Genomic DNA, 12,855 nt, shown 5'->3' with positions numbered 1-12,855 from the left:
GTACTTGATCTATTTCATACCATAAGCTCACTGTCTTCATAAATATGCTTTTGTTGTGGACTTTCAATAGAAATGAAATGAAATGCATCACAATATGAGAGGGTGAACGTGCTCTAATGATCTCAGAGTGATCTCTCTGCTCATGGAAAGCCAAAGTAGACAGAAGTCATCACTGTTTGCCTTCTTCCATTTATGAAATGTCAGTTTCTGCTGTAGCGTTATCACATAGTGTGGGAGAGATAAGCACCATCAAATGTATATTCTCAGAAATAGCATCTAAACTTTTCTCTTGAGCCTCATTGAATTGAACAAAATGCTGTAACTGGGCTTCGACAGTGACTCGCTTGCAAACTTTATGCATGTATGTATGTTGCAAAAAATGTTGTTTTCAATACACTACAGTTGTTAAAAGTTTTTACTTGTTGTAATTGCCACTTATTTTTAAAAATGGAGTGCCCATCGGAAAGTAAGTCCCTGTGTGAGCGTTTCTATAACAGCAGTTTAAAGCTATGAATGACATCTGCTTGGCACTTGTATTATTTATGGCAGGCTACAATTACCCTCTTTTGCAATTTTTCCTTCTGTTTTTCGCTCCATCTATTTACGCTCTCAGCGGGATTCCTGGGAAGAAGTGTGGAGTCATTATCTTAACTGCAGAGGAGCTCAGTAACTGCAGGGTCAGTATACACACATGCACACACACAACCCAAATGTCACTGAACAATATTGCACTGTTAATTTTTGTGTTGTAGGAGTTTGCAGTCACATTAATCCAGTCTAGTTTAGTTTTTTTTTACATAGCGCCAACTCACGATAACAATCACCTCAACTTGTTTTATATCATAAGGTAAAAACTTACAATAATAGACAGAAAACTCTAACAATCGGACCACGCCTTAGGGGCAGGCATCACATATCAGGATGTGACTTGATTCTAGTTTCTTGGTAAAGGCTGAGTTAGTTATTTTCATTGATCTTTAGTTTCCCAATCTCTCATTTAGGTCATTATGTCTCTGTGCGGTTCTTTGTTCTCATTGTGTCTAGTGTTAGAATTCTCTGGTTTCAGTTTTCTGGTTCTGTTTATTTCCTTGTGTCATCCTGCCTCTCCTGTGTCTTGTCAAGCCTCCATCGCTGTCTGGTGATTTGTCACTTCCTGTTTTATTTTTTAGTCTTTGTCTCATGTGCATTATGTTTTAGTTTTGCTTACCTTGTCTCATCTTCCTATAATGTTGCCAGCGGTTTCCCCACCTGCTTCATAGCTTCTTGTTGTCCTGTGCATGTATTTATTGTTTGGTCTTCCTTTGTTCTCATGTTGTGAACTCCATGTATCCTCGTCCCCTTTCTGTTTTTGCTCCTAAGTTCCTGCAATAAAGCATTTTTTTTTTTAGTTTACCTATTGTTTCTGTATATTTGGGTGCTAACCCATTATGACAACTGGGACATGTGGAATCCCACAGGGTTCGATTTTCGGGCCACTTTTTTAATTCTGCAATCTTTGACCACCTCAATAAGTACACCTGTTTAACTACCGTGTAAAGCAAATGTATAATCAGCTAATCACGTCATCATCATCGTTGGTGATAAATGTTTGAGTTTGTCCACTAAATCACCTTAAATCCACCCACATTTGCATTGAGTTTTGTAAATGGAGTACCAATAACCATTTGATATTTTGCTGGCCACTCTTCTCCACAGTTCTCTAAATATATTTAAGATTAACTATCAAGGTGGTTTCCTGCTATGAACTATGGGATTTTCTCCTTCACTTTTGCCAACCCCTTGCCACAGTAATATATTAATACCAAACAGGCAGTCAGACGCTAACAGAATTTTGATGTGTGTGTTTGTGTGCTCCAGATAACATTATGTGAACAGGCTTATTTTGGAAATATTTACTATTGCTACTCTGGGACATATTGCCCCTGACAAGCTCCAAATGTTTTTCAGAAATTTTGAGAAGTGTGTGTGTGTGTGTGTGTGTGTGTGTGAGTGTGTGTGTGTGTGTGTGTGTGTGTGTGTGTGTGTGCAAGCTGACAACTCCTAGCTACCAATGACAAGCTTCAGTTTCCCCTAATGCCTTCCTTTAGGAGAAAATAGCTAAAAGGCCTGCCTATCTATCTATCTATCTATCTATCTATCTATCTATCTATCTATCTATCTATCTATCTATCTATCTATCCATCCATCCATCCATCCATCCATCCATCTATCTATCTATCTATCCTTCTATCTATCTATCTATCTTTCTATGAAACCAGAGGCAGAAATAATACTGCTCCTTATTAACTGCTATAACGGTGTATACATATTTATGAAGCATTCCCTCTGCTCCTGCTCGCAATATTGCAGCCATCCCATAATAAAATAAGTTTCTTTTCCTAATAAAATTTGTAATTTTAATAAAAAAATGGATTATAACCACTGTAATCTATGCATGCATTCAGTTATTAAAGCATAAAAACCGTTGGTGTGCTGCTGTTCTTATTTGCTTCACCATTATGCACGGATTTTTACCTCGCCACTTATTTTGTATTCTGTGCAAAGCTCTGTTTTGAAAACTATTGTGAGCACACACACACAAAGTCCCACATAAACCTTCACCTTTGTGACCAAGAAAGGAGTTGTTGAAGGAAACAAAGTTGCTGACTTAAAAATGTAATTGCTTCTGAATCATATTGACACCTACTCTTCCTCTCTGTCAGGATATCGCTACCATGCAGCTGTGTGCCAACAAGCTGGATAAAAAAGACTTTTTTGGCAAGTCCGACCCCTTCCTGGTTTTCTACCGCAGTAATGAGGATGGAACGTGAGTGTGGGCATTTGGGGTGGGCTCAGACCTTACACACACACACACACACACACACACACACACACATATATATATAGGGGTACAAATCTGATTAGCTGACATATACGCTATAGACAGAGTGATATAAAAAACAAAAAAAACAAATCACATCTTACTTGAGATTCTGAAGTTTTAAATGCCAGGACATGTTATTATTACATATATACAACGTCAGTAATGAACAATAATACGGCATCTTATACCGTGATGTTATTCTTAACAAATCTACACCAAAATCTCTGGCTCACTTCCACAGCATGTCTATCCTGTCTTCCTTCTCTCACCCCAACGGGTCATTGCAGGTGGCTGCTCCTCCTTTTCTTCCTGTTAAAAGGGAGTTTTTCCTTCCCTCTGTTGCCAAAGTGCTTGCTCATCGGGGGTCATATGATTGTTGGGTTTTTCACTGTATGTATTATTGTAGTGTCTACCTTAAAATATAAAGAGCCTTGCGGAAACTGTTATTGTGATTTGGTGCTATATAAATAAAATTGAATTGAACTGAATTCAAAATATGGAAGTAGTGTGTGAAAAACTAACTATACACCCTTACTGTTTCCATAAGAATTAAGACCGTAAGTAGCAGCCAGGTGGTGGTAACGTGGTAACGTGAGCGCGAGCAGCCATATAAAAGGAGAAGTTTTGTCATTTTGGAGTTTTCAAGTGTGTGTTAATGCACTGGTAAGGAGGAAAGACATCAGCAATGATCTGACATCATTTCATTTACAAAATTTAACACTCTTCAGCCTGTGGGGCTGCGAAATAATGACTGTTGCTCCAAACCACTTCCAGTACTTATTCCCAAGTGGTGCTGTGTAGCAGAAAGCACTCAATAAGTGCTACTTTCAACTGTGAAACAGCACACAAACACATTATTAGTAAAAGAAAGGTTATGAAAGGTGTTCTGTGAAGGTGTTTCATATGAAGACCACATACCCATTTAATAACACCCGTTGTCACATCTGGTTCACACACTTGTTTTCCATACGAATCAACGTTGTTGCACGTACGCTTCTGACTCGAGTTCCACCAGAAGTCACATTTGTTTAAGTTTTTAGATCGCTTCGACTGCTGTGCCTTGGAGAGATTTTTGTAGTAATAAAAAAACAAGAAGAAGAAGAAGAAAATAAAACTCTTCTGTCATATCCTCTGGATATACTTAAGCAGACATAAAAAATATAAAAGCTTACAATGGCTTTTGCTCAATTGCAGAGGAAGGAATGGGGGATTAGTGGGGGGATGGGGGGGAATCTTCACTGGTACAAAAGGAGCAGTATAAATGTTCTTTCCCTTTTTGTTCCTCATGGCTGATTTTTTCACTTGCAGGTTCACCATCTGCCACAAGACAGAGGTGATCAAGAACACACTGAACCCAGTGTGGCAGCCCTTCACCATCCCTGTTAGAGCTCTCTGCAATGGTGACTATGACAGGTCAGAAAACATGATCAAATTTAATATTGAGGTATTTTGACTGTTTAGAAACCTTTAGACATCTTCCATGTTGTAAGCAACTTGTTTTCTCTGGTTAAAGTAAGAACAAGAGCACTTATCAATCAATCGGGCACAGCTAGACTTTTAAGTGGATGACATCGCCTGTTGCTGGGGCGGTCAGAATAATGCCAGCAGTCGGTCGTGGTGTCCCAGGGACCAGCACTGGTGTTATTGAGACTGACCTAGTTTGAACACAGCCCTGTGTTACATATTCAGTCAGGCTGGACCATGCTGAGCATTTGTTAAGCCAATGAATGCAGAAATGTACCGTGCCACCCTTGTTATAACAAGGACTCCTGTCATAAATTTGACAGATTTTTGTGAATTCATCACATTTTATACTTGAACCACTTTAAGTTGGTGGATTTACAAATATTGTTTTGTTAATGTTCTGCGATATTTGAGACTTTCTAGCTATATGCAATGGTACAGTCACATTAAGGAAAACGCTGGTTGGAGACCACAGCACAAACAAAATTGTTGCGATCATGTGCAACAAACTTTCAATCTTGTTGCTTTTAAAATATTGTTCTTCAAAGACAGAGAACAGATCTGAGAGCACTTGCAGTCATTTGCAGTCTTCAAAGGGACTTTGCTTTGTTAGGATGGAGATAAAACTGGAATTAGATGAAGTCATTGGCTATCATTCTTTTATCAGTTTGTGACTGAATGGGGTGAAATTGGCAGTTACATGCCTGTTTGTGACAGTATGCCGAAAAGCACAACTCAGTTACCTTTATTTGCAAATTTGTAGCCATTTATATAAACATAGAAATTCACATTAAACAGTCCAGCCAGGACTTCATAGATTTAAAACAAATAGTTATATAGTTACGGCAAGACTGCAATTTAAGTGCAACATGACATTAGTAACTGACTCTATAAACATTTCAACATATGAAGAAAACCTGCAGAAAATAGTCATAGACGTAAATGAATGATCGTAAAAGTGGGACTGTTCCTGACTGCCAAGAAAACTCAAGAATCATCATTTCCACATTTAACATCAGACTGAAGAATTCCATAGTACAACAAGTCGATAAGTTCAAATGATTTGGATTGCAAAGTCAAAAAAAGCTTTCTCTGACTTAGCAAAGATTTTAGTTTATTGATAAATTTCCTTCAAGTCAAGAAAGTGATTCTTTGATGACTACTCTATACATATCTTCATGTATGGAAATAAAACTGGGACAATAAATAAGAAAACTGTAGACACCATTAACCTCCTAAGACCCGAACTCTTTCATGGCATGCATTTTTAACTTCTCTTTGCTATTTGGGCTGATTGGGACCTGATGAATGTAAAGACAAAGAATTACCTGATTTCTTTTTACCTGATTTTTGTTTCTGAGAAAAATCAGATCCACATATGAGGACATTCGTTTAAAATTTCGATAGAACAGTGGAATGTCCTCATATGTGGATATCAGGCCCTTGTAGAGCACAATTGTGTATTTTGGTCAAGACAACCCAAAATGTGATATCCACATATGTGGACGCCAGGTCGTAGGAGGTTAAGGCAGCAGAGAAGTGGTTCGTCAGCAGATGATGAGAATCTCGTACAAGGAAAGACTGACTATTGAAGGGGTTTTGAAAAAGAGCAAAGACCAGAAAATCTCTATGTAAAGATGTCAGAAAGCAAGATTCTTTGGACACATATTGAGAAGCGACTTTGACTATGACTTTGAACATGTGGAAAAATCTAACGGAAGAGAAGCAAAGGCAGAAGGAGAGAAACCAAGACTTGATAAAGAAAACCTCGAATATGTTCCTGCACTGTTTGACTGAGAGAGCACCTTGGAGGACCATGGCCACCAACACCATTCAGCAAGGCACTTAAGAAGAATGACACAAGCTCTTGCTTTTGTATAGAAATATAAAAAGGATACAAAAGGTTGGCAACCAGTTGAGTTGCATTCATTGGTGCAGACTTACTGAGACAGTTTGAAATGTGTGAATAACCTGAGGTTATAAATGACACTGCTGTTGTTTGGAGACAGATTTCCTCGCAACGGGAGAGCTGTGCAGTTACCTCGTAATGGAAACCAACACTGTCAACCTCTGGACGACCAGTTGGTCACCACAACTAGTTTTAATGATTCACTGAATGTGAAAATAATCACTGCAATCTCCTGGGAACTGACTATTTGTCCTAGTTGTGAAAAGCAGGGTGCCATAACAACCAACTGAATGGAAACTGTCATCAGCTCCATGCAGATGTATAAGCAGCTCTCTGCTAGCTGTGGTGCCAAACAACATGCAGCATGTTTGGCTGTTCATGAATCTGAGATGATGCTTTCAGTGTAATATATGGAAACTTCTATTAATTTTTTTCTCTGGAATCTGAAATTGAAATTGAAATCAGCTCTATCTGCTCCTGATATGATGGCATAAAAAGTATTTTTTTTATTCAATCAAACATAATTTGGAGTTCAAGTTTCTCACAAAAAAACCCACGGCCTTCAAAAATGATATGTGCCTGTCTGTTTCAGAACTGTGAAGGTAGACGTCTATGACTGGGATCGAGATGGAAGGTAAGAGCATTCGCAGATAAGCACTCACTACACCTTCACACACTGATGCCTCGTGTTAGAAGGGAGTGAAACGTCTTGTTTACAGTCTGTGAGACAAACTTGGTGGTGAAGAGCTTGAAGGGTTTTGACACAATGTGCTACAAAACTTATGCTGCAATCACAGATAGGCCTGATTTGGAGATTAATAGGAACAAGATCCATATTTGACAGTTATTAAGAAAGAAAAAAAACATAGCTCTATAGCTCAGATTAAAAAATGATTTATGTAAAAAATTGTGTTCCTGCTTGCTTTTCTGTGTGGGTGCTGTCTGCTGTAGCCATGACTTCATCGGCGAGTTCACCACCAGTTACAGAGAGCTGTCTCGGGGGCAGAACCAGTTCAATGTCTATGAGGTGAGACACGGCATGGAGGTGGCTTGTTATTTCATACCGCCGTCATCATATGAAGACCTTGCGATTCCAATTTAGGTGATTTTAATCTCTAAAAACCTCGAACCCTCACAATGGCACAATTTTTTCTAAACTGAAAGACTGGATTTCAAGTGATGAATGTAAGAACAAATAAAATGAAATAAAAAATGTAAAAGAATCTAAGGTTATGAAACCTTCAGCTGAAAGGATAATTTCCTGAACATATAAACAGATACGTATAGGAAATACAAAGTCGTCTATTTTTACATACCTTGTTATGACTTTGGCATTGTCACAATAATATATGGATTTAGCATATGCAATGATGATTTACTGTCCATATTTTAAAAAATGTTTTCACATTTATAAGGTTGCATTGTGCTAACTTAGTATTCCTACCTGAAAGAGAAAGCTTCCTAGCTAGAAGGTTAGCACTGATTCCCACTAAAGGGTACTTTTCATATACACAGTATAGCAAGTTCCCTCACATTTGTACATCGATTTTAGAGTATCACAAAGCGGAGGGGGTTCAGCTAGCATAAACAACACTGATTTCCAGAGTATGTAACAGGGACAAGGACTACTGCACAACTGTGTTTTGTTTCTAGACTTGTAGATTACTGTAGGAGCTAGACTTCCTTATAGTTTTATGCTATTGAGCAAAGGTTCTGCAGGCAATAAACTCACAGAGAATGTATCATCACATTTGCAGGGCCCACAATGCATTTGAAACGCAAAAGAATTGGTATTTATAATATAATATAATATAATATAATATAATATAATATAATATAATATTTTAAAACACATAGATGCTGATTGTGGTAAAAGGTGCAAAAGTTTTTTGGCCCACCCATTAAGAAGGAGTTTGGGTACATATATTCATATATATACAATGATCATTACAGCCCGACAGTAGAGCAGGGGGACTGTCACACAGTGATACAGGTAGTTGCCTGAGGTAGAATCAAACCAGGGCCCTTATATTAGCCCTTTAGCATATAAGCTAAAAAAGCTGCCAATGGCCCATCTTGGTGGTCCATTGGCAGCTTTTTCACTCATTTTGAGTCCAGTCCATTAATCTGTTAATCCTGCCTGACTATTTTCAGATAAAGTTTTTTGTTTGTTTGTTAAGCTACTTAAAACTGACCTACGAATCATTTAAGCACAAAAAATGCACCTGGGTCATTCCTAGTATTCAGTGCCATTTGAGTCTTCATGATAGAAGCAAGTGCACTACACTATAAACTCCCCTCTACCTTAGAATTATATTATATGAATCCAAAATTATTATTATTATTTTAAGCCTAAAATCTTTTAAATAAGTACCCTGCCTGTGCCCACTGTTACTCAAATTTTGTTCTGTAATTCTGAATGGGTGTTACTGTTTTCCACAGTAACAGATCAGGTATACAGTTCTAGCCGAGATGTTCACTGATATAAACTTTTTTGTGAGTATTTTTAATTCATTAATAGGATGACACATGGGGCTTCATCCATAAAACTTATTTTACTTTCAATAATTTCTAGTGTATTCATATAACATGCATTCTTTCATATTTTGGTATCTAAACTCCAAACATGTCAGGCAGCAAGACTGTGCATGTAGAAGGAGACAACAAAGAACTTAAATTGAGTTTAAATGAAAACGTTAATGAATTCCAAATAAAACACACTGGAAGATGTTTTATTATTACGCTTCATAGGTAGTATATCATTTTTATGCAATAAATAAAAATGTATCCATACCAATAATTTTAATGCTGTTGAGATTATTAAAATTAAGTTAAAATTACATTTCTGTTGACATGGGATTTTTATTATGAAGTAAAATGATAATAATAGCGTGAATGATATTTCATCATCAGAGGACCCCATGTCTTTCTGGCTGGTTGAAAAGTTTTGTATCTCAGTCTTAAATATGGATATAAATCCAGTCAGTTGACTGCTATACCTTCCACACCAAGTAGTACAACCATTTTAAAACTAGGAAAATATTAACTTATTTTCTCTGGTCCAATGCCTAAAAATAATGCAGCTGATCACAAAAAGGTCTGTTTAAACTGAACAAAGCAGAGCTACAGCTGCAGTTATTAGAGCAACAATGTTATTACTGTTATCACTTTTCAGGGTATTATTGTTTAAGTTCTATTTATTTAGTAGATGTTAGAAACTTTTAAACCTTGAACCTTTAATGGTGTGATGTCACCACAGTCTATGTCCTGTCTATGCTGCTTCTCTCCCTGTTACCTGTCTGTTATTTTCAAAATGGACAAAATAAAATCAAACAATATTAATCGTAATAATAGTTTACTAACTGAAGCGAGTAAACTGACAAATTTGAATTATAAAAATGAAAGTCCATTTTTAAAAGACATGAATGGAGATGACGTTATACTTCAAAAAAGATCATGACTCTTTGAGATACTTGTAGATTACTTGTACATTTATATTAACACCCTTTTAAAATGGATTTGCAGAGTAAAGTAAAGAGAAACGACATTAACAGGGAGAAGATTTCGGATTAAGTTATAAACTCGCCGCCTTGAGATGGAGCCTAATAGTAGAAATTTACATCCACCCAACTGAAGCGATGAGCCAAAGGACCAATTTTAAACTGTATTTTTAGGTACTTTGTTACTGGCAGCCTGTCATAAACATATTTCTCAGGTTGAAAACATGTGAAATATTACACAGTCTGACACGCAGTATTTCTGCACCAGCAAGGTGATTCCCAATGCGCTGTTTGTGGAAAATTGGCTGATATGCTATTTGTGGTATACCTCGGCATGGTCTGCAGTGTGTCCTTAAAAATGTTGAGGAAACTGGACAAAAGAAGAATTGACGTACCTAAAAAGTATATCTGCGCCACTTAGAACAGTATTTGAAAGTCATGTCCTTAAGAAACAGGAAAAGATCCAGCAAAGACTTAAGAGATACATCTGGCACGTCATCGATCCGTCTTCTCTTCACCAAATCCTCATCAGAAATGGTCTCAATGGAAGGGTGGATGCCAGGAAACTAAGAAAGGGAAACAGGGAGAAAAGGCTGAGGTATGCCAAGTTACACAAGAACTGGGCTGAAAATCAGTGGTAATACCATCCAAATGTAAAAGTTTTATTTCAAGTTGTTGTGAATATGCATGAAAGAGGTCAGTGGAGAGATACAGCAGTGAGTGTCTATAGCTGACTGTAAAACACAGTGGAGACTCTGTGGCTCCTGTCAAAGGTGATGAAGTCCAGACAAGCAGATTTTAATCAGCCATGGGATGCACTGCTAACATTACATCAGTATACGCCATGAAATAAATAATATCAGTCATCACACACACACACACACACACACACACACACACACACACACACACACACACACACACACACACACACAAATAAAATAGAAACCAATAAAAGTGCTGCATTATTTTGCTGGAAAAAGCTACAAACGCACACTGAACTGACAAATCTATTGTTGCCCCCAGCTTATTCAAATCTCCTCAGTAAAGATGTACTTTGTTCCAAGCAAACAAATTAATAGTAATGTTGCAACATAATTACTGGAAAACCACGTGGTCTGAAGGAGAGAAAAAAACAGAAAGTTCTTTGATGAGATTTGTAGCGCCGGACGTACGGACAGATTTTCTCTCATTTCTCTATACACACATCAGATCGATTTGTAGGCTGCCACCATTATCAGGAATCTGCTGAATTATTCATGTTCATTTTTGCACTTCATTTTAAGCTACAAGGTGGTTTTATGGAGGCACTCATGATCACTAATGTGCTCTTTCTGTCACGGGCAGGTTTTAAATCCCAAGAAGAAAGGCAAAAAAAAGAAATACATCAATTCTGGAACTGTGAGTGCACCCACATCACCCATAACTGCCTGTCATTTCCTCTGTATTGCTCTTCACTGATGTCTTATAGAATCATATAGTATAGTATAGGTATCATCACCTCTTACATCTGCTTCCTTTCACTGGCTGGCCACCTGTTTAGTTTCTTTTGCCTGGGCCTGGTCCCTCTCCCACCGTCCTGTTCTGTTTATCACTCTGTATGTGTTTTGGTATGTGTGTGTGTGTTTGCCAGGTAACACTGCTGTCCTTCAAAGTGGAGTCTGAGTATACCTTTGTGGATTTTATCCGAGGAGGGTGAGTAGAATAATAATTAGCCCGCGTTCACAGTGAGTGTCAACAGCCACCATTTTGAGGGTTTGTGTCTTTGTGCGAGTGTGTATCTCTCAAGATTAAGTTTCCCAAAAGCATCACGCTGAGCACCACACTGAGCTCATATTGGCTTTGAAAGGGTGAAGCTTTGAGGAAGTCGGTGTTTGTAAATCTTATTTGTAAATAACTAATTTATTCAGTTCATTCACTTTTAATTAGCAGCTCTATTTGCTATACCTAATTAGCACTTCAAGATGGTGAAGGGAATATTGTCCTTCCATTCTAATTAGCTAGTTACCCAGACCGAGTTACGGCTCGTCGTGTTGGTACAGTTGTGTGTTCGAAGGGTTTATAGAGTGTTTGTCAAGTGGGCTAAAGTGCGTGTTACTCTTTCATGTTTCTTTTTACTTTATTTACCACAGAACACAACTCAATTTCACTGTGGCGATAGACTTCACCGCGTCCAATGGTAAGTCACTGCCTCACAACCATTTTCCTTTACTGTGATGTGTGCACGGATTACTTCTTTTTGACCTTCCAAAAAATTTAAATAAAATTTTGGTTTTAGAAGTTTTTTTAATTCAGTGCTTTTACACAAGCACTAATCGACAAGCACTTTCTCAGCAGCTACTGGAGGGTCGAGCCAAAGGTTTGGTGTTTAAGGTCTCCACATGATGAAAACTGATGAGTGTTTTTAGGTTATGATCCGGTGTTTCTAAATGAAATATCTCACTAGGTAGATTGTTGTGAACTAACAGCAAGAACTTGACTTGACCTTTGACATCTCAGCACCTTCAGGAGGTGAAAACAGTTTGTGCCATTCTTCGGTTTTCCCAGGAAATCTAATGACACCCTCATTGTACTCCTCTGCACTTACACCTATTACACAGCACCTGTTAACATGCTAGCAAGCAAAACTAACGTAGGGCACATGGTATGAACTTATTCTTAATATTTTGGTTTTGCCCTTGTTGGTATGCTAAAAAGCTCCTGTGAGCATTTGCAAAGCAATACTTCATAGTAAATTGTGAGTACAGTCTCTTTGCTTTGTTAATATTAACCTTACGATGTGCTGCTAACCTGTAGTTTGACGCAGGTCAGCTGTTTCTACTGGCTTCCATTCTTTACGTTAAGCAAATCTAATCACCCACTTGATTTAGCTTCCTAGCTGCAAATATTACTGCATAATAGCATTATTATTGTTTTTTTAAATAATAATGTTAACTTACTTATATTGTATGGTATTACATTAGCCTCCAGCAATACTCTGAAGAACCTTAGAGCCAGTTTTGGCCTGGACTTGTCCTTTAACTTCCATATTTAACAAAGAACTATGACTGCCTTCTTTTATCTGCACAATATCGTCAAAAAGGAGAAGCATCAAACAGATGCTAAGAAAGCATTTGCTA

General features: G+C 37.7%; 1 protein-coding gene across 1 annotated transcript in view; it reads left to right on the top strand.

Moving 5' to 3' along the window:
- Positions 1-12,855, top strand: part of cpne9 (copine family member IX) — a 101,607-nt gene that overhangs the window by 61,090 nt on the left and 27,662 nt on the right. The window contains exons 7-14 of the mRNA XM_013273713.2: positions 614-677; positions 2,703-2,806; positions 4,172-4,276; positions 6,829-6,870; positions 7,188-7,263; positions 11,084-11,137; positions 11,370-11,431; positions 11,869-11,915. Of these exons, the coding sequence (XP_013129167.1) occupies positions 614-677; positions 2,703-2,806; positions 4,172-4,276; positions 6,829-6,870; positions 7,188-7,263; positions 11,084-11,137; positions 11,370-11,431; positions 11,869-11,915 (554 nt within the window). The remainder of the gene's footprint in view (positions 1-613; positions 678-2,702; positions 2,807-4,171; positions 4,277-6,828; positions 6,871-7,187; positions 7,264-11,083; positions 11,138-11,369; positions 11,432-11,868; positions 11,916-12,855) is intronic.

This window comes from Oreochromis niloticus, linkage group LG20 (genome assembly GCF_001858045.2).
Source record: "Oreochromis niloticus isolate F11D_XX linkage group LG20, O_niloticus_UMD_NMBU, whole genome shotgun sequence".
NCBI classification, from domain to species: domain Eukaryota; kingdom Metazoa; phylum Chordata; class Actinopteri; order Cichliformes; family Cichlidae; genus Oreochromis; species Oreochromis niloticus.
The sequence above is the reverse complement of the archived record's forward strand: the minus strand, read 5'-3'. Positions and strand labels throughout refer to the sequence as shown.